General features: G+C 38.4%; 1 protein-coding gene across 4 annotated transcripts in view; it reads left to right on the plus strand.

Annotated features, from left to right (window-relative positions):
• The window catches only part of LOC121328307 (sodium- and chloride-dependent taurine transporter-like), a 30,049-nt gene that overhangs the window by 4,176 nt on the left and 5,473 nt on the right, over positions 1-20,400 (plus strand). For 3 of the 4 annotated variants that reach the window (XM_041272919.1, XM_041272920.1, XM_041272918.1), the window contains 11 exons: positions 5,018-5,247; positions 5,851-5,985; positions 9,550-9,793; positions 10,183-10,315; positions 11,220-11,354; positions 14,117-14,220; positions 14,346-14,470; positions 16,070-16,182; positions 18,072-18,209; positions 19,330-19,432; positions 20,203-20,303. In XM_041272919.1, the coding sequence (XP_041128853.1) occupies positions 5,019-5,247; positions 5,851-5,985; positions 9,550-9,793; positions 10,183-10,315; positions 11,220-11,354; positions 14,117-14,220; positions 14,346-14,470; positions 16,070-16,182; positions 18,072-18,209; positions 19,330-19,432; positions 20,203-20,303 (1,560 nt within the window). In that variant the 5' untranslated portion in view covers position 5,018. Of the gene's footprint in view, positions 1-5,017; positions 5,248-5,850; positions 5,986-9,549; positions 9,798-10,182; positions 10,316-11,219; positions 11,355-14,116; positions 14,221-14,345; positions 14,471-16,069; positions 16,183-18,071; positions 18,210-19,329; positions 19,433-20,202; positions 20,304-20,400 lie in introns of those variants that run through there. The other variant, XM_041272921.1, reaches the window with a different exon arrangement.

Below are 20,400 nucleotides of genomic sequence, written 5' to 3' on the forward strand. Positions count from 1 at the left end.
TTAAGTGCTAGTAAACGTAATAGTAGTGTATTAGTCTGGTGTCTTAATCTTTGTCTCAATGACCAGTTTTTGTCATTGTGTTTTGCAGATTGTCCTCCACGTGCTGTATAATTACATCTGAAATATTACATGCAAGATGAAGTATAAAAAGACAGCATGTTTCCCTGAAAAGTGTGGTAGAACTATAAAATAGCTTGATGATTTTTGCCAAAAGATCCCTGTAATCGACCTCCATATTGAAAGCCAGGGGCACAGTTCTGTTTCAACTCTGACCTGTCACACAAATATTAGTTTTGTCGAGCTAATTGTCTGCCACAAATGCAAAACACAGCTTGTAGCTTCCTTAACCACTTTTAAATGTGTTTTGTACATGTGAGTTCAGAGTACGTGCTCCCGTTTCGAAGTTTACAAATGAAATTAATTGTAATCAAATTGGATACCGTCAGCCAGCTGCAGTGAAGTTTTCTTAAATATAATTAAACCCTTATCTATCCATAAACAACCAAGAAATCAATGAGATTGATTTTCCTTTGTTTAAGCAAGCTAATCACATCTAGGTTTTGGAACAATCAACTGGTATTAAATATGGGTGTTTATATCAATCGTGATGCTTTCATTAAATGATATAGTGTGTTGATGTGCACTACATAGCCGAATAGTTAATGAATACAGGTGCTCCAATCTCATTTTTTGATTTTTCCTTTTAAGTTCAGTTATTAAACAAAGGAATGTATCAGGACTATTGCATGTCTAGTGATGCATATCATGTCACGATGTTGCTGAAGGGCAGATTAAAACTCAGCATTAGGCAACAGGTTTTGTAAGTTAAGTTACCTACCATAGAGAGACATGTTCTAGGTCATTGCTGGATCAGGTAGTTCTTGGTAAAACCATGCTTTTAGCTCAAACCTAATTGTATGGTTCATGGTCAGATCACCCAGAGTTAATATTGAAGAAGGTGTTTGTTAATCCATCAACTGATGTATTTCATACTTAAATCTACTGTTAGTGCTATCTTCTTTGCAGGATTTGATTTATTTTGTTTGTCTTCAAACACGGCTAACTTTTTTTTTTTTTTTTTTAACAATCCAATTTTAGTGCGTTTATATAAACCAGATTTAAAGGCATTAAATCTGTGTATAGCTTGGGGCTCTTGGACCCATTTCAGTCTTAAAATGACTCTTATAATGCAGAATAATGGAAAGCAGCATTTTTAGCAGGTCCTGGCATTTCACACAGCTTAATATTATCCACCCCATTTACTGAAGTCTGTTATATAATGAATTGTGCAGGGTGTTATTATGTTTAAGCAGGATTTCTTGTTGGTTAGCAAGGGATTACCACTGGAAACCATAATAATGAATTTGAATACAAGAACGCAGTGGTATCTGATTCATATACAGTGCTTTCCTGCATGCAAAACGGTCTAGTTCCTGTCCATGCACAGGTCAACTGTGACATTCTTTATTTGTCCTGTTTTCAGTTTTTTCTAGGTTTTTGTTTTTTTTTCTTGTTAAATAGAGCTTTTTTTTTTTTTTTTTTTTTTTTTTTCACAAACACTAAAACCGCTATTTAAATTTATTAGAGGGCATTTTTTAACCCAAAATAATGGGTCTCTGTCACCTTATCATGTGACAATATATAAGGCTTATTAATTTCAAATGTTAGGATTTGCATTTGCTGTGTTATAGTGGAAATGTAAGAAGATTAGCATAGCCACCTGTTCAGGATTACCTAGAGCAGACCTGCCTCGGTCTTCACTTGGTTCCAGATTTAAACTCATGTATACAGAATTAATTATTCAGTAGCTTCTCCTTGTTGGTAAATGGAAATTTACAGTAGTGTCAAGTGAACTGTGCCCAATCTCCAGAGTGTATTTAATTGTAGTCAGCCTTTGTGGAGGTTATTTGTCAGGTTTCATTTCTTTATCCTGCTGGAGCACCATATACCTACTGTGAGGGAAATGTGAGTGTTAAAGTTGGTTGACTAAATCTGTATTTTTAATTGTGCATGTCATTGCGTCTTTAAAACAATGCGATGCATTTGGAAGTTGACGGACCTGAGGATTTACGTTTCCTGATCCACTATATATATATATATATATATATATATATAATATATAATATATACCAGTGTAATAAGTGCAATATTCATATCTTTTAATAGTCTAATTTAGCACTCTAGTGGAATATAGGCATTCCCAGGAGAAAGTAATGATCATATAGAGTGCCTTTGATACTGTGTGCATGATTGCTGTAGAACCTCATCAAATAAAAAATAAAAAAACTGGTTAAAACAAAAACGTGGACTGATATGTATTGGTCAGGAGAGTGTACTTGAATCCTTATGACAAGTTTCTTGCTGCAAACAAATCTGCAGTTGCACATTAGCAAACTGTAATTGTTTCCTATATTTCTTGGATATTTTCCGATATTTTCTGTTACATGCCAAGGCTACAAACATGAGCCCTTATTTTAGTCCCAACAAACCTGCACAAGCATAGTTAATAGCAGCTGCATCTAGAATTTAGTGCACCTTGTATTGCTGTTTTACCGTATGTTTAAAGTAGTTCAGGGATTACAGGTCACTTGACTGATGACTGATCAATGTTTTAAGGTCTGTACTAGACACAGAAAGCTTTAGCCCACTTCCCTAATAGTATTATTAAGAACATATTAAGAAAAGCCACCACATTAACAGTTTAAGCAGTATACTTTATTATCAAAAAGCGGATAACTTACTTTTGCAGTATGGTAAATGTAAAGTATGTGTGTTTTATATTTATCCAAAAAAACAACTGCAAAATTTGAGCTGGCATAAGAATTAAAGAAGCAAGCTAACGCACCGCCCCCCAGAGGGCAAAAATAATACAGCGATAGCAGCTGTGCTGCATGATCCAAGTGGGTATAAGTATCAGGCCTTGCAAATTTCATCAACGCATCTATATGGTGGCCCTTGGAAAAGCATAACACAATATGCACCCACTGGGGCTGACAGACACTTACTAGTTCAATAGACCTTTTAGAAGAAACTGCATTTTTATTTTGCAAGAGGTGAAGAGTGATTTATGCTGTATAATTCTCTTGATAGTACTTCAAGATGGAAAAATAAACTCTTGTTCTGTTTTGGGATTTGCATCATCTGGTGTCCGCCATCCATCATCCAATGGGAACCTTAAAAATCAAGTGTGGAGCAAGCTATCATTTTTGTCAGATTGGAATGACACAAGTCTGTGAAATACAGTGTTAAAGCTCTGGTGGTATGGAGTGTTACTGAACGGAAGTGAGCCAGAGGAAAACAGAGAAAAACAACTTGTATTTTCAAGGGGAAGTATGTGAAGCAGCAGCTGTAACAGCTGGATTAGGGAGCGCTGAAAGGAAATTAGATGTTGCTTCTTTTTTGTCCTTTTTAATGAGCTGTATTAACTTTCATTTGACTTGGAAGATTATGGCTAGCCTTGGACAGTTTAGTCAGGAGTACAGCATAACTAGGCTTCCTACTTTTAGATTTTAATCTGTAAAGCTTGATAAACGTAAAATTCCCCCAAAAATTCGACTGAAATAAATTTATATAGGATAAACGTCTCTCGCTTTTTTTACTTTCTTACCAAAAATAATAATTTAAGAAATCATCTCTAGTCTGTGTGGTTTTTGTACTTGCTGTCTGTCCCATCTCTGTTCCGCTCTGAATTGCTAGCGGTCGCTGTCAGTCAACTCAGTCAGTCCATCCCTTGATAGGCAAGTGTAGTTTCAGGGGTTTCTCTAAATGAGACGTTTCTCAATGGCATAAAAAGTCTTATTTTTTTTTAAATGAAGATCAATTTCACCCATGCTCTGCTTGAATTGAAAAATAAACATCAAGGTTGTGGCTAAGGCAATGTGGAAGTTTTTATGCAGGAGCTCAAGTAGAGATTTGCTCTGTTTTTTTTCTCACTATGTTTGATGTATTGAATTGTAAACCTGAAGCAATGCTTAGGGAATATGACCTACCATGAGCAGTAGTAGTGAGATTAATAATTGGCAAGTGGTGGACGCTAAGTTAAAATGTATATGTGTATTAGTTTTTTTCATTTGCGCGGTCTATCCTGTACTTGGCTTTGGAATTTGTTTAGTGCTGTGTGGTATATGTCAAAGTACCCCAAGAGACATGGGGAAGTTATGACCCAAAAACATTCTGAGTAATGTGACTTCTTCAAAAACATGTTTGTCACTGGATGTTGGTTGTTACAAGGAAAGGTCTGCCACATGACTTTACAAGTTCCCTTCAGGGCCAGAGAATTTGTTTCTGAACTGGGTGCAACACAGAGGTTGTGACTTTTGTCCCCTTTTCTGCACTTTTTAGTGGATTCAGTACAAATTTTAATATTGGCCTTTCTGTGACCTGCATTACACATGGGAATGTGACCTGATGGTCTTTACCGTCTAATGTTTTTGAAATGCTAAGCTGCTGTCTTCCGACTTTTTGTCCTGGCAATAAGAACTCAAATATTGCCTTTCAAAACAAAAGTATTTAATTCTAAAACAATGTGCCAGGCGGGTCACATTAAGGCAGGGTTTGTTGGGCTCTGGCACAGTTTATTCACAGGGAATCTGAAACTGTAGTTGGTAATAAACCTTTTTCTTAGAACAGTGTCTTTCCAGACTCTCAACAAAATGTGCAGTGTAAACATAACTTTCGTTAAACAGAACACATCTAAATGTGTTTCCAACATTTCTGCCAAACTGTGCTTGCTAGCGCTCCCCTCATTGAAGGGCTGAGTCAGCTTCATACTCTACAAGAATGTCGGGACATTCCTAATTGTAGCAGGGGGGAGGCTTGTCATCCATACAGTTGAGCAGACTTCCTGCTGGCAGTAGTAGGAGGACTCTAAGCTGCATTGGTTTGCTACTATGCCCTTTGCATTTGGAGGTGCAAGATTGGAGTCAGTCTTTGTGATCCGGCTACTTGTTCAACAGTGGCTTAATGCCTTTTCCTCAGGACCTAAATCCTGTTGTATTTGTTTCTTTCTCCGACACAGCATGTCTCAGAAGGAGAAGCTCCAATATCTGAAGGATTTCCACAAGGACACCCTGAAACCGTCTCCAGGGAAGAGCCCCGGGACCAGGCCTGAGGACGAGGCGGAAGGAAAACATCCGCAGAGAGAGAAGTGGGCGAGCAAACTCGACTTTGTCCTGTCCGTAGCTGGTGGCTTTGTCGGTTTGGGGAATGTCTGGCGCTTTCCATACCTCTGCTATAAAAATGGCGGAGGTGAGTAACCTTTCATTTTTCTAATTAAATAAACCATTTTTTTGTACTGCTGAACTGAAATTCACACAACTAACTCTGTTTTCCAGCGTTAAACTCTGAGAGCACTGTGCCCCTTTGAGCTTCAGTCTGGAAATTGAATGTTGACCCAAGATCACACAGTCACTGGCTAGGATTTTAACTATGGGTCTCCTGTTTTCTTGGCCCTTTGCTCTGTCAAAGACAACAGCAGTCTTCTTTTAAAAGCATATATTTATTTTTGGTCTTAATTCAAATAACTACGGTGTTTTATTTCTTGTAGGCCCTCAATTGTATCTTTGCAATTATAATCAGGAAATGTAGTTAATCATGTATATGACATGTTTGACAAGTTTTTATCTGTTGTGTCTTTTTAACTGTGAAGAGTATGCATTGTATTTACACATAAATGTAAATTGAATTGATCACCCTGCTTTAATTAATGTGGAATATTTACTACATAAGAAAAAGCTATAATCAGAAATGATGCTGTTAAACTGAGATTGGTGACTTCCAGTACTGACATTCATATTCACCGTGGAGAGTCTGCCATTCTGTTTTAACACCGCAGTCTTTTCAAATCTCCAGGTGCATTTCTCATCCCGTACTTCATTTTCCTGTTTGGTGGAGGTTTGCCTGTGTTTTTCCTGGAGGTGGCCTTAGGTCAGTACACCTCTCAGGGTGGAATCACTTGCTGGGAAAAGCTTTGCCCCATCTTTACAGGTATGTTTTCTATAAGTTATATAAAAAAAGTTTTCAACCCTGGTTCTTAAGTACTTATAACTTTAGTATTACAGACTTCTGTATTGCAGTCCGGTGAAATATTTAAGATTTTTTATATCCAGGGTTTATATAAAGTTTTCAACATTTTGGGCAACTATATTAGATCATTACTATCAATAACCAATGTAGTTTTAGGTAGGAGTCCATCGAACAGTGCACCAGCAAAAGCTTTGTAAACCTGGACCTGAGTTTGTCACAGAGGCATTATGAATGAGCTTGCATATGCTGTGGAGTTGCAATCTCTTAATTCCATTGCAGTGAGTGGCTGTCATGCTGCCGTTCTGTGATATGAGCAAGGACAGGCGTGTTCAAGAGATAACACAGAATGCTGATTGCCATGCTCTGCTCCAAAGTGGAGATTATTAAAAAATAAATAATAATAATGTATCCTGTATTGTAGTCAGAATGCATAAACTAATTCTTTAACAGACACTTACATTATAGATACTGTTTTGACAGTAAGGGGTTGGTCTACATAGTTTGAAACACAAAGAGATATTTAATAATGTAGGGCTACCACAATGTGCTTCCCCTATGGTACCTTAGAGCATGTGCTGCATTATCTGTATATCTACCATGCCAGCCAACTGCTGGGTCTACTCTCGATCCCAAAGCCCGCCTCTAATTTCCTGTCTGCTGCTGCAACAGTTTGAGATTCAGAGAAACCATTCAGTACTGCTGTACACTACCGGTCAAAAGTTTTAGAACATCTCCAGTTTTAGTTGAAATTTACGCAGTTTAATGTCTCAATGTACTCTGAAATTAAAGCATAGAACAAATAAACAATTGGAGATAAAAAAGAAATCATGGAATCATTTTGTTTAACAAAATGTAGTCAATTTTTTACTCAAAGTAGCCACCTTTTGCAGATATAACAGCCGAACACACTCGTGGCATTCTTTCTACAACGGAAATCAAATATTGTTCGGAAAGTTCTTCCCAACACTGTTGCAGAAGTTCCCACAAATGTGTTGCACTTGTAGGTTTCTTTGCTTTCACCCTTCTGAGCAGTTCATCCCAAACCAGCTCGATGAGGTTTAAGTCTGGAGACTGTGCTGGCCATTCCATGATTTGAAACCTACCGTCTTGTTCTTTTCTTCTAAGGTAGTTCTGACATAGCCTGTAGGTATGTTTTGGGTCATTATCTTGCTGTAGGATGAACCCCTGACCAACTAGACGTTTACCAGAGGGTATTGCATGGCGCTGCAAAATGCTGTAGATGCCGTTTTGGTTCAGGGTGCCACTAACTAAGCCGCCGACTCTGGATCCAACAAAAGAGCCCCAGACCATCACGCTTCCCCCTCCATGTTTGACAGTTGGTGTCACACACCGAGGAACCATCCTTTCGTCTACTCGACGGCGTACAAAAACCCTGCGTGATGAACTGAAGATTTCAAATTTTGATTCATCAGTCCATAAGACCTTCTTCCAGTCTTCAGTAGTCCACTGGCGGTGCTTTATGGCCCAGGCAAGCCTCTTTTTCTTATTTTGCCAACTTAGCAATGGTTTTCTTACTGCCACTCGTTGTCAAACCTGCAGCTCGAAGTCTTCTCTTCACAGTTGAAACTGAGACTTGCTTACTTTGACCAATGTTAAGCTGTGCTTGAAGCTGTTGTCCTGTGAGCCGCCTATCACGCAAGCCGTTGACTCTCAGAAACTTGTCTTCTGATTCTGTTGTGGCTTTGGGTCTGCCAGACCTCTTCTTGTCAGTTTCCTCCAGTTTCCAAGTGCCTTTTGATGGTGTAGGAAACTGTACTCACTGACACCTTGGCTTTCTTTGCAATTTCTCTAAAGGAAAGACCTACACTTTTAAGGGTTATAATGGTCTGTCTGTCTGTCTTCCTTTGTTAATTGCCTTTTTCTCGCCATTATGATAGCAATGTACTACTTCCTGCAGTACAATACTGTCCAAATAATGCTTAAGAGTGTGTAGTAACACAGTCTGTTCCAACACTGCTTTTATACAGACAGAGGGTTTGTAAGTAATCAACAAAAGTTGGGAGACCTGTAGGAATTGTTAGCATCAACTTTCAAGGCTTAATTTACTTCCATTGCTGCAGAACAGCTGTAAGTTGTTAACCCATTACTTGTTCCCTGAAAAAGGCCTTTTTATATAACTCTGAAATGTACATTATTTTTCAGTTTTTGGTAACCTAAACTTTTTTTTTTAACCTCTGGCAGTTTACCGCTTACCTTTGTACCATTTCAAGTTATTCACTGGACTTGAACTGCTTAAATTTCAATAAAAACTGGAAAAATGGGGGTGTTCTAAAACTTTTGACCGGTAGTGTATGTGTGTGGTTTTTAGAAATAATTCCAGGCCTGAAACATTAAATGGCTGTTTTTTTTATTTTTAATGCTTTTGTGTGTGTGCCTGTATTAATGTAAACATACATGTCTAAAGCCTTGAATATGCATGGGTTATGCTGTAATCAGAGTTGCCATGGCAGCAGCTAGAGCTTCCTACAAGAGAAATGGATGTGAAAGACAGCTTGGTAAACAGTATGTTTACCTAATGAACAGCACAGCCTTATCTGGTGAAGTATTTGCTTTTTGTGGTATTGTCAATAAGCAATGTTAAATATCAAAGTGTCAAGCCTTAAACCATGAATGTACCTAGTAAAAACAACACACACACACACACACACACACACACACACACACACATACAAGGTAAAACTTAAGTCGTTACCTGTAAAAGGAGGTGGTGAAAGTTGATAGTTGATCTCTTTAGGTTTCCGTGTTTTTTGACCTCATGGCAAGCTGCATGTTTTACCCTCAGCACCGTTTGAATACCCAACCTCATCACAGTGCACTCTCTTAAACCATCTTAAAACCTTTCTAAATGTAGAATCCTGTTTAGGTTTGGAATGATGATGACCCTTTGAACTGGCTTAGAATATCAACACACAACAATGTGCTGAATATACCAAAGGATACAGTTTATATTATATGGTCAAGGTCCACTTGAAGCTCTGGATTATTTATTATTATTATTATTTTTTCTGCCATAGTGGAAAACCCCAGTAAGAGCTGTCTGTAGATCTGAACCAGCTGCTTATTAGCTTGTCTGCTAGTCCACTGCAGCTGAAGTGGCTGTCTGTGGCAGTCCGTATCACAGAAGGGGTGCAAAAGTATGAGCGAAACAGGTGGTGGGATTATTGGTGCCATTGCTCATTTTGAGATGCCTCAGTACAGGCTACACACCATCCCTTTTGAGGGAACTTCTACTTTATACAGGATCAAACGACCTGTATTGGCAAGGCCGTGCGTCTTAATGGCATGGTGTCACTCAGAGCCAGTCTATTGCTGTAAAGCAAAATCACTATATTTTATATTGTATTATCCTGTTTATTATCCTGTTTAGATGACTTCTAGATTTATCTTAAAGCTTTTCTGGCATTTTGATACTTTCTGTTTGTTCCAACTAAATTATTCAAATAAAAGAAGGCAGGGTTTTGTGTGCCACTAATATAATTTTTTTTTAATTTTATTTTTTTAAAGGTATTGGTTATGCTTCTATTGTGATCGTCTCGTTGCTGAATGTGTATTACATCGTTATCTTGGCCTGGGGTTTGTACTACCTGCTCCAGTGCTTTCAACCTGAACTGCCTTGGGCCAAGTGCAATCAGTCCTGGAATACAGATAACTGCATCGAAGACACCCTCCGCAAAAACAAGAGCCATTTGATTGCAGCCAACTCCACCATCATCACCAACTTCACCTCACCGGTCACTGAATTCTGGGAGTAAGTAGCCCTTTCTTTTTCTTCTGCTTTTATTTGGTTTAAAAACAATACAGTATAGAAGGCAAGACCTTGACAATTTAAATAGGAAGCAAAACAGACCAGATTAGAGTGGATAGAGCAGGAGCAGGTTTTAGGCAATTATAATACTTACTAGCTTTCCAGTCGATGGAGAAAACACTGCTTTAAATGACTCAAATGAATTGATTTCGTTCAGTTTAGACCAAATGTAATTTTCAATGGTAAATCGAGCCAAAATCTAAAACAGTTGGTGCAATGAAACCGCTTGGGCTTAACGCAGTGTGACCGTACATTTTTGCTTCTGTCTGTCCATGATGTTATGGCTACTCCAGACTGTTACACATGGGCCCTTGTTTTTTTTTTCTCCTCAGACGGAATGTGCTGAGCATCTCCAGTGGAATTGATGACATGGGCATTGTCAAGTGGGACCTTGCCCTGTGTCTCCTGGCTGTCTGGGTCATCTGTTTCTTTTGCATTTGGAAGGGAGTCAAATCTACAGGGAAAGTAAGAGCTGCTTTTTTCCTTTCCTTTTAAAGATGGTACTATACATTAAGAGAAATTAGACTTTCAGCAATGGCCACAAAAAAGGAGGGGAGGATGAAACTTGTGATACTTCAGTGTGCATGCCACTATCAGATTATTAACCTTTAGCGGTCCATTTATTCAGCTCTTGTCAGGCGCGTCAGGTCCAATTTATTCTTACACGCACTGTTTTTAAAATAATGTTTCATAGAAAAACAGGTTTAAAAGGCACTGAATCACAAAAGGACACTCAGCACTGTATTTCCAGCCAAGCCCCACCCCTTGTTCGCTGTATTTTTCACATACCTCATAGATGTGCATACTGATAAATCTTCTCCTGATCACTCGTTTAAACACCAAACTCCTCAATAATGCGATCCAAGTCATGATCATCACTATAACATCTCAAAAAGCTCTACAAATGTCTGTGATATTCTCTGAGCGCTGGATGCAGAAGCAGCTATCTCCTTTGTTTATGTCCGTGTTATCTCTGGTGCATGGGTCTATCAAATACGGCCTTTTTTCTGGCTTCATTCAACTCCTGTCGGTCTCACCCGGCCATTGAAAGGTTTTCTCAGCTTTTTCTGGAGAAAAAACGACTAGAGACCTGTGCTTTGTCTTTTTGATGACTAGAAAAGAAAAATTGTAATGTCGGTCCAGGTCCAACATAGGACCGCAAAGGGTTAACACCCCCCCCCAGGAAGATTGCCAAAGTAATAAACAGGCAGTATTAGGGTTGGCCAAGTTTGTGCTTAACTCAGGTTGTTACAAGTCTGTCTGGTACTTTAGTACAGTGAGCTGCCACTTTGTAAATCTACGCTTTTTTCAACTGAAACTTGCAAACCTTCAGGCAAAGTGATTTCAATTTCTTCTGTGTTTTGACCAGGTTGTTTACATTACTGCAACATTCCCTTTTGTCATGCTGATTGTGCTGTTGATCCGTGGGGTGACTCTGCCAGGAGCTTCTGAGGGAATCAAGTTCTATCTCTATCCAGACCTCTCCCGCCTGGCAGACCCTGAGGTAGGTGCCATGCTTTATAGTTACTTACAGTTACCGGTGGGGTGCTAAATATCATAGGCAAAGCCAACTGCTCACGTAGAAAACGCAACTTCTCTACAGTAGCAACAGGTACAGTTTAACGATTAAACCTTGCACTTGGAGCCCTATCTAGATAGACTGAAGAATGCAGTAACTGCTTTCACGTTTTCAGAATCCTTAACGTCAGTATCACACAACACTGCCCATTACACAGACATTTTAATCTGAATCACTTAGTTCTTGAAATGTAGTATGTTCCTCTCACTGACTTTAGCTCCTGGGAAATTATATATACAGTGCTGTGAAAAAGTATTTGCCCCCTGTCTGATTTTCTTTTTGTGTATTTTAATAGTATATAGAGGGAGTCTAAGAGAAAAATTGACACCAAAGTTTGGTGCTTCTTTCATTTGTTTGGTGTGCAAGGTAATCAAACATGCAATCTTCAGGTGTGAAAAAGTTATTGCCCCCCCTAGTTAACCCAATCCAATTAAAGAGTTAATTAGGGTCAGCTGTTTGAATACTGTAGTTAACAATCAAGCTTGATTTGGGCCAGTCCTGCCCAATATAAATTTGACTAACTTTGGCCTTTACCATCAGAGTGAAGCTGTTAGCACACAGGTTCTAGAGGCACATCATGCCATGATTAAAAGAAATTCCTGAAGACCTCCGGAAAAAAGTTGTTGATCCCTATCTATCTGGAAAAGGTTACAAAGCCATTTCTAAGGCTCTTGGGTGCTACAAAACCACAGTCAGAGCCATATTGTCCAAATGGAGAAAGTTTGGGACAGTAGTGAATTTTCCCAGGAGTGGCCGTCCTACCAATCTCTCCAAGAGCAAGGTGTAAAATCATCCAGGAAGTCACAAAGAACCCTAGAACAACATCCAGGGATCTGCAGGCCTCTCAGCTAAGGTCAGTGTTCAGAAAGACACTGGGCAAAACTGGGACTCATAACAAGAGTAGCAAGGCGGAAACCACTGCTCACTAAGAAGAACATGAATGTTCATCTCAAGTTTGCCAAAAAGCACCTGGATGATCCACAAGAATTCTGGAACAATGTTCTATGGACAGTTGAGTCAAAAGTGGAACTTTTTGGCCAACATGGGCCCCCTTATGTTTGGCGAAAACCAAACACTGCATTCCAGAGTAAGAACCTCATACCAATGGTCAAGCATAGTGGTGGTAGTGTCATGATTTGTGGATGCTTTATATCAGGACCTGGATGACTTGCCATCATTGAAGGAACCATGAATTCTGCTCTGTGTCAGAGAATTCTACAGGAGAATATCAGGCCATCCATCCGTGAGCTGAAGCGCAGCTGGGTCATGACAATGATCCGAAACACACAAGCAAGTCTACATCAGAATGGTTGAAGAACAAGAAATTTAAAGTTTTGGAATGGCCTAGTCAAAGTCCAGACCTAATGAGATGTTGTGGCAGGACCTGAAACAAACAGTTTATGCTCGAAAACCCACAAATGTCACTGAGTCGAAGCAGTTCTGCATGAAGGAGTGGGCCAGAATTCCTACACGGTGCTGTAAGAGACTGATCAATAACTACAGGAAGCGTTTCGTTGCAGTTATTGCTACTAAAAGTGGCATAACCACTTATTGAGTCTAAGGGGGCGATTTACTTTGTCACTCGGGGGCATTGGTGTTGCATAACTTTCTTTAATAAATAAATAAAATGAGTATCACAATTTTCTGTTATTTGTTCATTGGGGTCCCTTTTATCTAATATTAGATTTTGGTTGAAGATCTGATAACATTCAGTGTCACAAATATGCAAAAACGCAGAAAATCAGACAGGGCAAATACTTTTTCATGGCACTGTATACAATGCCGTGAATGTCCCTTTTTCAGAATAAAGTTTTCACCTTTGTTCCATGACCCAGATATGACTCTTTGACATGCATTGTCTTTTGTAGTGAGGAATCCTGGTGCTGAAAACCAAAGCATACTAAGCTAACCATTAACCTAGTCATAAATATCATTAAACGATCAACAGATTATACAGCAAGTGACTCATGAGACAACCATCTAATGGGTGTGGACGTAGATGATTAAAAGATTGGAGTTATAAGGTTTTTTTTTTTAAATGAAGGCTGTTTTATACTGTGATACTACCTGTCCAGTAGTTTGGGTGAGGTAACTTGAGGCATTGCTACTAATTTTCCAAACAGCTTAACCAGCCAGCCAGCAGTCGTTGGTCAAATCAACACTGGGCTCTTTCACAATGTGGAAACCTTTGCTGGGATAAAACACTATGAAGACACAAGAGTAATTGCCCCCTTTGCAGATGTAGTGGCAGAACCTGCACAAACAGTATTAGATTAATCTAAAAATGTCAAATTGTTATGAAACTGTAAAAGTTATTGGGAGTATCAAATCTGGTGATTAGAAGACCCTGATCATATACACATAACATAGTTTTCTTGATCTCTAATTTTGTACTGTCAGCCCTGGCGGGCACGTCGTTTTAGTTTTAACCAGGCAATGTTACTAATAGCTTGGATTCTACAGAATGTTTGTAACAAGTTTTTAATTTTTTATAAATCAATTTTTGGCGTTGTCGGCAGTAAGGCTTCAGAGAGTTCTGCGCTCTGTAGAGTCCGTCATCTTGCACAGTGAAGCCTTTGTTATTGCCAGACTGTAGTTGCATTGAACTTTATTCAAAAGCCATGTCTTTTTTTTCATCTGCAATTCTGTCCATAGGCTTTCACTACTAAATTGCTAGTTTTTCTTAGGTGTGGATAGATGCTGGGACTCAGATTTTCTTCTCGTATGCAATCTGCCTGGGTGCGATGACATCACTTGGAAGCTACAACAAATACAGATACAACTGCTATAGGCAAGTTTGCAACCCGTGGGGATGGGAGGGAGTGTAGTGCTGTAAATATAAGTTGGGAAGAAAAAGTGGTGACCTAGGTTCCATTTGTGTTAATTAACAAACTCCATGACATATGTGTAACTTAGGGACTGTTTGCTGCTGGGAGGCCTGAACAGCGGTACCAGTTTTGTGTCTGGCTTCGCAATATTTTCCGTCCTGGGCTTCATGGCACAAGAGCAAGGGGTGGACATTGCCGATGTGGCAGAGTCAGGTACGATGGTAACAGTAGCAGTGATGGTGGGCACTGCTACTTAGGAGATGGTCAAACAATTCAATTTCTAGAAAAAAAAAGGAAAGCCTAACCCAAAATACAAAATTTCAAACGACACTGAAATGCATCGTTGTGAATGCTAATTCACGGACATAGAAAAAGGATATAAACTAAAATTCTTAAAACTCCTGAGGAAAATACACTGAATGTGCTGTAATTCTTAAACTGGTTTGCTTTTCTAAAAATGTTTCCAGATATTGTCTTGATAAGTGGACACTGGTAGCTTTTTAATGGACTTTGATTAGAACACTGAAGTTTCTTCTTTTTTTTTTCTTTATATAAAATGCAGCAAAAATAAGTCAGCTGTTGGTATAGTTAACTTTTTTTTTCCTCATTTGCTTTAGATTTTAAGTGTGCTGCATAGACAGCTTATCAACCAGCTACTGAAGTGAAGCAAAAAAAAAAAAACAACAACAAAAAATAGTTCAACCAGCCAGGAAATCTAGCGATGCATCAAGTAATAATAACAGAAAGAAAAGTGTTTGTAAACTAGTGCTGTATAATTGCAGTTCACATGCTTTAATTGCCTGGAAACATGTAAATGTTTGTTAGCAACCACTGGGTATTCTTTGGAATTTCTCAAAAGAGGTTAAGAACAGCTGGCTGATTCCTCAGATGGATACCATTCTTGTTTCCTTGTCATTTTTTTTGTATTTTATTTATTTATTTTTTTTATCCAGTTAAACATCTTCACGCCGCATGTTCGCACTCCTTGAAACTTTCTCTTCATATTGCAACTTGGCAAAAAAGTGTTTCAGTGTGTTTATCAAGTAGTTTTTTTTTTTTTTTTTTTTTTTTAAGAAATTGAACATCGGTATTTTGTGTTTGAAAAATAGTCATGCTTTAGTTTTTAAGCAATAGAACAAAGCGATAGCAGCATAATTTGAAAGTACTGGTGGAATTATGATGTGCTAGTTTTATGATCCACAAATAAAAGGACATCAGTTCACTGTACTTGTTTATTTCTTTTTTTTTTTGCTTTTGTTGAAATGTGTGGTTAAATGCTCTTAATGTAACCTCTGCAGCAAAAAATTGCAACGTCCTCTAACTGGAAAAGATAAACTGGCACTTCTACCTTGCAACACTAAAGAAACAGGAAGAATTAGTGTGGTGCCGAAGCCTCCATTGTAACAGCGTAGTTGTAATTTCCACTTGTTTTTATTACAGAATGCATGTATCAAAGCAGTTGCAAATGAATAATGTTCATCTGTTTTTGTTTTATTATTTTAATTGCTTAAACCTAACTGTAATTACATCGCTGGAAAGAAGTTACAAGAAACATCAGCTAGATCAGATGTATTTTAGAGAGGACGGATATTGCTACAGTTTTAATGAAATAAAATCCCACATTTAACATTTTAATCTGGTTTGTGCCAATTGCCATTCAAATATATATATATATATATATATATATATATATATATATATATATATTTTATTTTCTTTACATGGTGCTGGCACATACCAGGTTAAAATAAGAGACAGCTACTTATTACCTTTCCCCTCCCCCCCTCCCTTTTCTGTTTTTTTCCCCTCTAGGTCCAGGCTTGGCCTTTATCGCCTACCCTAAAGCAGTGTCGATGATGCCACTGCCCACGTTTTGGGCTATTCTGTTCTTCATAATGCTTCTACTGTTGGGCCTCGACAGTCAGGTGAGTCTGATGGTCCTCGGAGTGTGTCTAACACAAGAAAGAAACAGTAGCTCGGTCTGATTGTTGCTTGTGTCCCCCGTGTTTCCCATCATATTAATACTCATTTTAAGAATTTTCAACTAAATATTTACCTGCATTAGTTTAGGTAGCTCATGCCCTGATTCAATGTAAAGCACACCCAGTATAGAGCATGCATGACTGAGCAGTCTCGTCTAACACTCCTCTTGTACACAACCCTAGCAATATTATACTGTATAGAATATTCACAGTATTAAGCATACAGCCTATATAACACAGCTAAATGTTGTTATACGCCTAATGGGCATGGGAAGTATCGTAGGGCTTATTCTGGTGGGTTTCATCATTTTCTGGGTTTTCTGTATGTCCCGTTTCTCAAATCAGGTGTAATTCAAGTCAAGCCAATGGGTCGACCTCAAGTTAACATACAGCATACACTTGCATTGTGTATCAGTACATGGGATACAAGTATATTTTTGGTACCAGGTGGAACATGATATTTGGCATACAAAACTCCCTGGTAAGTAGGAGGATCAGTTTTGGCATACTGTAGTCTATTGGAGTGAAGCTGGGTGCAGCCACTTAATGTAAGCCCATAAAAGGTGGTTAATTGTTTAGCTGTAACAGCTTCCTTGCTGTTAAAATAAATATATTGATCTTTTAACAACACTGCAACACTAAGGAGATCAGTTATGGAATTAACAAGCCTCGTGTCCCATACAAAAAGCTCACAAGGGAAAGTGGTACTTTTATAATGCAAACAAAAAAAAAACATTTTTTTAAGGATCTATCCCTGGGTGTTGGCATCTCCTACTATGGCCCTTTGTCTGATTCAGCCCATTTAATGACCTCCCTTCCTTTGACTGACCCCAAAGATCTTATTGGCAAAAGGCAGCACAACTAAGAGGCCCAGCGGTTTGCCAGGAACTTGTGAATAGGCAACCCATTTTCCCATGGGGAATCAACATTTCGAAACAGAGAACATGTTCTTACCCAGAAATGGATTATGAATTCCCTGTTCTGAGGTTTTGAAAAGGATCCTGGAATAACGAGTAAAAGAACAGCTAATTTTTTCTCCAAGCTTGTAATCAGTTAACCATTATGGAAAAAAAAAAACAGATCAGGAACATCACGCATTACTGACATTGATAAATGGACTAGCTTTGAGTGCATTATTCTGTTTAGTTGTAATGTAACACACTGCACCCTTAGCCATTGTCTTTGCTCACAGTCCGCTTGAATCTCAAGCCATTAGTCCCCCTAGACTATGATCTTTTCCACTCCTGTTCTCGTGGTGTTCAATCTTCCCTGTGAAAGATTTACATCTGAAATAAAAGCCTGGTTTTATGAAAGATCATACTTTCAAATAATTGATCCAAGGATTACGTTTTAACTATGGCTCCAGTGTACTCTGTAGACCATTGGTATTCAACTCTGGCCCTTGAGATATCTTCCAGTCCTGGTCTTTATTCCAACCAGGTCCTAAATGAGTTAATTAGCAGTGTCATTGAACTAGATTAGAACCTGCTTGGAGTAAAATCCTGGACCGGATTAGATCTCGAGGGCCAGAGTTGAGTACCACTGCTATAGACAAATAATAAAACAAAGTATGATCCAGATGTTTTTGGAGCCATTTCATACAGGGTTTGCATTCAATTCCTGTATACGGTGCCATAATTAAAATGTAATAGTATTTTCTAACATTTAAGTGTCATTACATAGGAGTCCAATTTACTGTGTCAGGTCAATTAGCCCAGGTTCCGACAGGTTTCACCCGAGGGGCGAGGCCATCCAGCATTTGGTTACAGGTGAGTCCGGAAGCGGTGTCCAGTTCTAATGTTTTGTTTTTTTTTCCTCTCTTGTATTCACAGTTTGTCGAAGTAGAAGGCCAGATCACTTCATTAGTTGATCTGTACCCATCCTTCCTAAGGAAGGGTTACCGGCGGGAAATCTTTATAGCTGTAGTGTGTTTCCTCAGTTATATTGTGGGGCTCGCTATGGTTACTAATGTAAGTACACAGTTTCACTTACAAATACAGTATTTTATAATAATAATTAAAAAAAATAAAAAAAGTGTCTAATTTGCCCTCAGCCTACAGAGAGGACAGTGTAACACCTAATCCTTTGTCATTTCTTAAGTGCTTGCATGTAATTCATACTGACTGATCAAAGATTTGGATCAGTTTGTTCTATTAAAATACAAATGGCACAAGAGCAAGCATATCCTAACTCATATATTTGGAATAATCACAATCAAGAGAAATCAAGTGTGCCTCCAGTTTCTTCCTTTTTGAAAAGACATTTTGTCCCACTGTTGTGGTCTTCCTGACTTGGTTTCTCTACAAAAATGATAATTTTAGATTTTTCCACGCTACAAAAACTAAATTAAGACATGGAAAAAGTCCAGTTTTATTTCAAAACAAGGCTCCAAACATGGGAGGAGAAACTAGCTCCTGTCAGTTACTCAACTTCTAAGTGTCGGTTAGAAAAGAAAACCACAGACTAAAAAAGAGATTTCCATGTGAAACTCCCACCATTTCTTTTAGTTTTTTCACCTTAATAATTAGTTTGACATCTCCAGCAAGAGACCAGGCATGTTGTCAAATGTATGTTGTTGCTACCCTTGAAGCAGCAGCACAATGGGTCTCCAGTGTGCTCTACATTAGGGTCTGTGGCACACTGGGAATGCCAATTGTTTTGCTTGGTCTGGTCTTTCCTTTACGTCAGATCTCCCTATGCTTATGCGTTTCACTTCTGCATTGGAAACACAGGCGCTGAAAATACCCATTCAGTGCAATAAACCAATTTGTTTTGTTTTTAATAAAAACAGCACTACATAAACAACCCCCGGCCAAATTGGAACTTTGTCGTGAAGCTTGCTGTTGTGTCCATTGTGTTTGTGTGTTTCGGGGGTGGGGGGTTGAATTCTTTGCTGGGGCACGTCTGTTGAGTTGATAAGACACAGACTGAGGGAATGTAAACAAACAGGAATATGAAAGGTGCTAGCTTCAGTATTTCTGGTGACTTCCATTTTTAACATAACTGTTGTGTAAATCTTGCAGCTTTAAGATATGTGTTCTGTTTAAAAGAGATCTTAGTGTGTTTGTTTGTTTTTCACTTTGTTTTTAGGGTGGCATGTATGTGTTTCAACTTTTTGACTACTATGCAGCCAGTGGTGTGTGCCTTTTGTGGGTTGCATTCTTTGAATGCATTGCTGTAGCCTGGGTTTATGGTAAGTGTCAAAGTTACTAAAATCTTAAAGAACAGTAGTACATTGTTCTTTTGGGTAGTCTGCAGGTTAGAAATGTTAAGTTGATGTCTCATTAATGTTATAAACATATAGCTTACATTTCAAATGGTTCTAAGAATAAAAGGTAATTGTTGCTGTAATTGGGTCACACAGTACTGTTACTATATGGGTTTTGTACATCTATAACAAATCACTTGTGTATGGAGGGGTTGGGTAGTGTATGTTCTAAATCACTTTCATGAACAATGGAACTGTTTTGGCAAAAATGCTGTTATTGGAAAATAAACAGTGTATTGTTTCTGCTGTGCAGGATGTGTTGCCATAACAAACCAATTTGATTGATTGCTCCAAATATTATTTTGTAAATGCAAATATAAAATATTTATATATAAATACGGGTTGTTTTAATTATAGTTCCTCCATAGTTTTTAGTTGCAAAATAACTACTTGCGATTACAGATCATATAATGGCATGAAGCTGGCTATGACAGGAGCTGTAGGTACAGTTTAGAAATGTGAAATCTTTCTTAGGGAAATCCGGCTCTAATTCTTCAACCTGAATCCTGGCATGACCTTGAGTTATCCCCCTCCACCCTCACCTGGGACCCAGAGGGAAAGCATTAGAACATTAGTGTCTTGGTGTGCAAACTACTCACAAATAATAGAATTCATTAAATAATATATAGTGTTTCTACTTGTACTGTTTCTTAATCCAATTGTTCGCATGTTCATTTTCTTTTTCTTTTAAACAGGCGTTGATAATTTCTATGATGCGATTGAAGACATGATTGGTTACCGACCAAATCCCTGGATGAAATGGAGCTGGTCTGTGATCACCCCTGTCCTTTGTATGGTGAGATTTATTATTATTATTATTATTATTATTATTATTATTATTATTATTATTATTCCTCATACTTGGACATTAAATTAAAAAAAAGAAATGGCTC

Source organism: Polyodon spathula, chromosome 16 (assembly GCF_017654505.1).
Source record: "Polyodon spathula isolate WHYD16114869_AA chromosome 16, ASM1765450v1, whole genome shotgun sequence".
Taxonomy (NCBI): Eukaryota; Metazoa; Chordata; class Actinopteri; order Acipenseriformes; family Polyodontidae; genus Polyodon; species Polyodon spathula.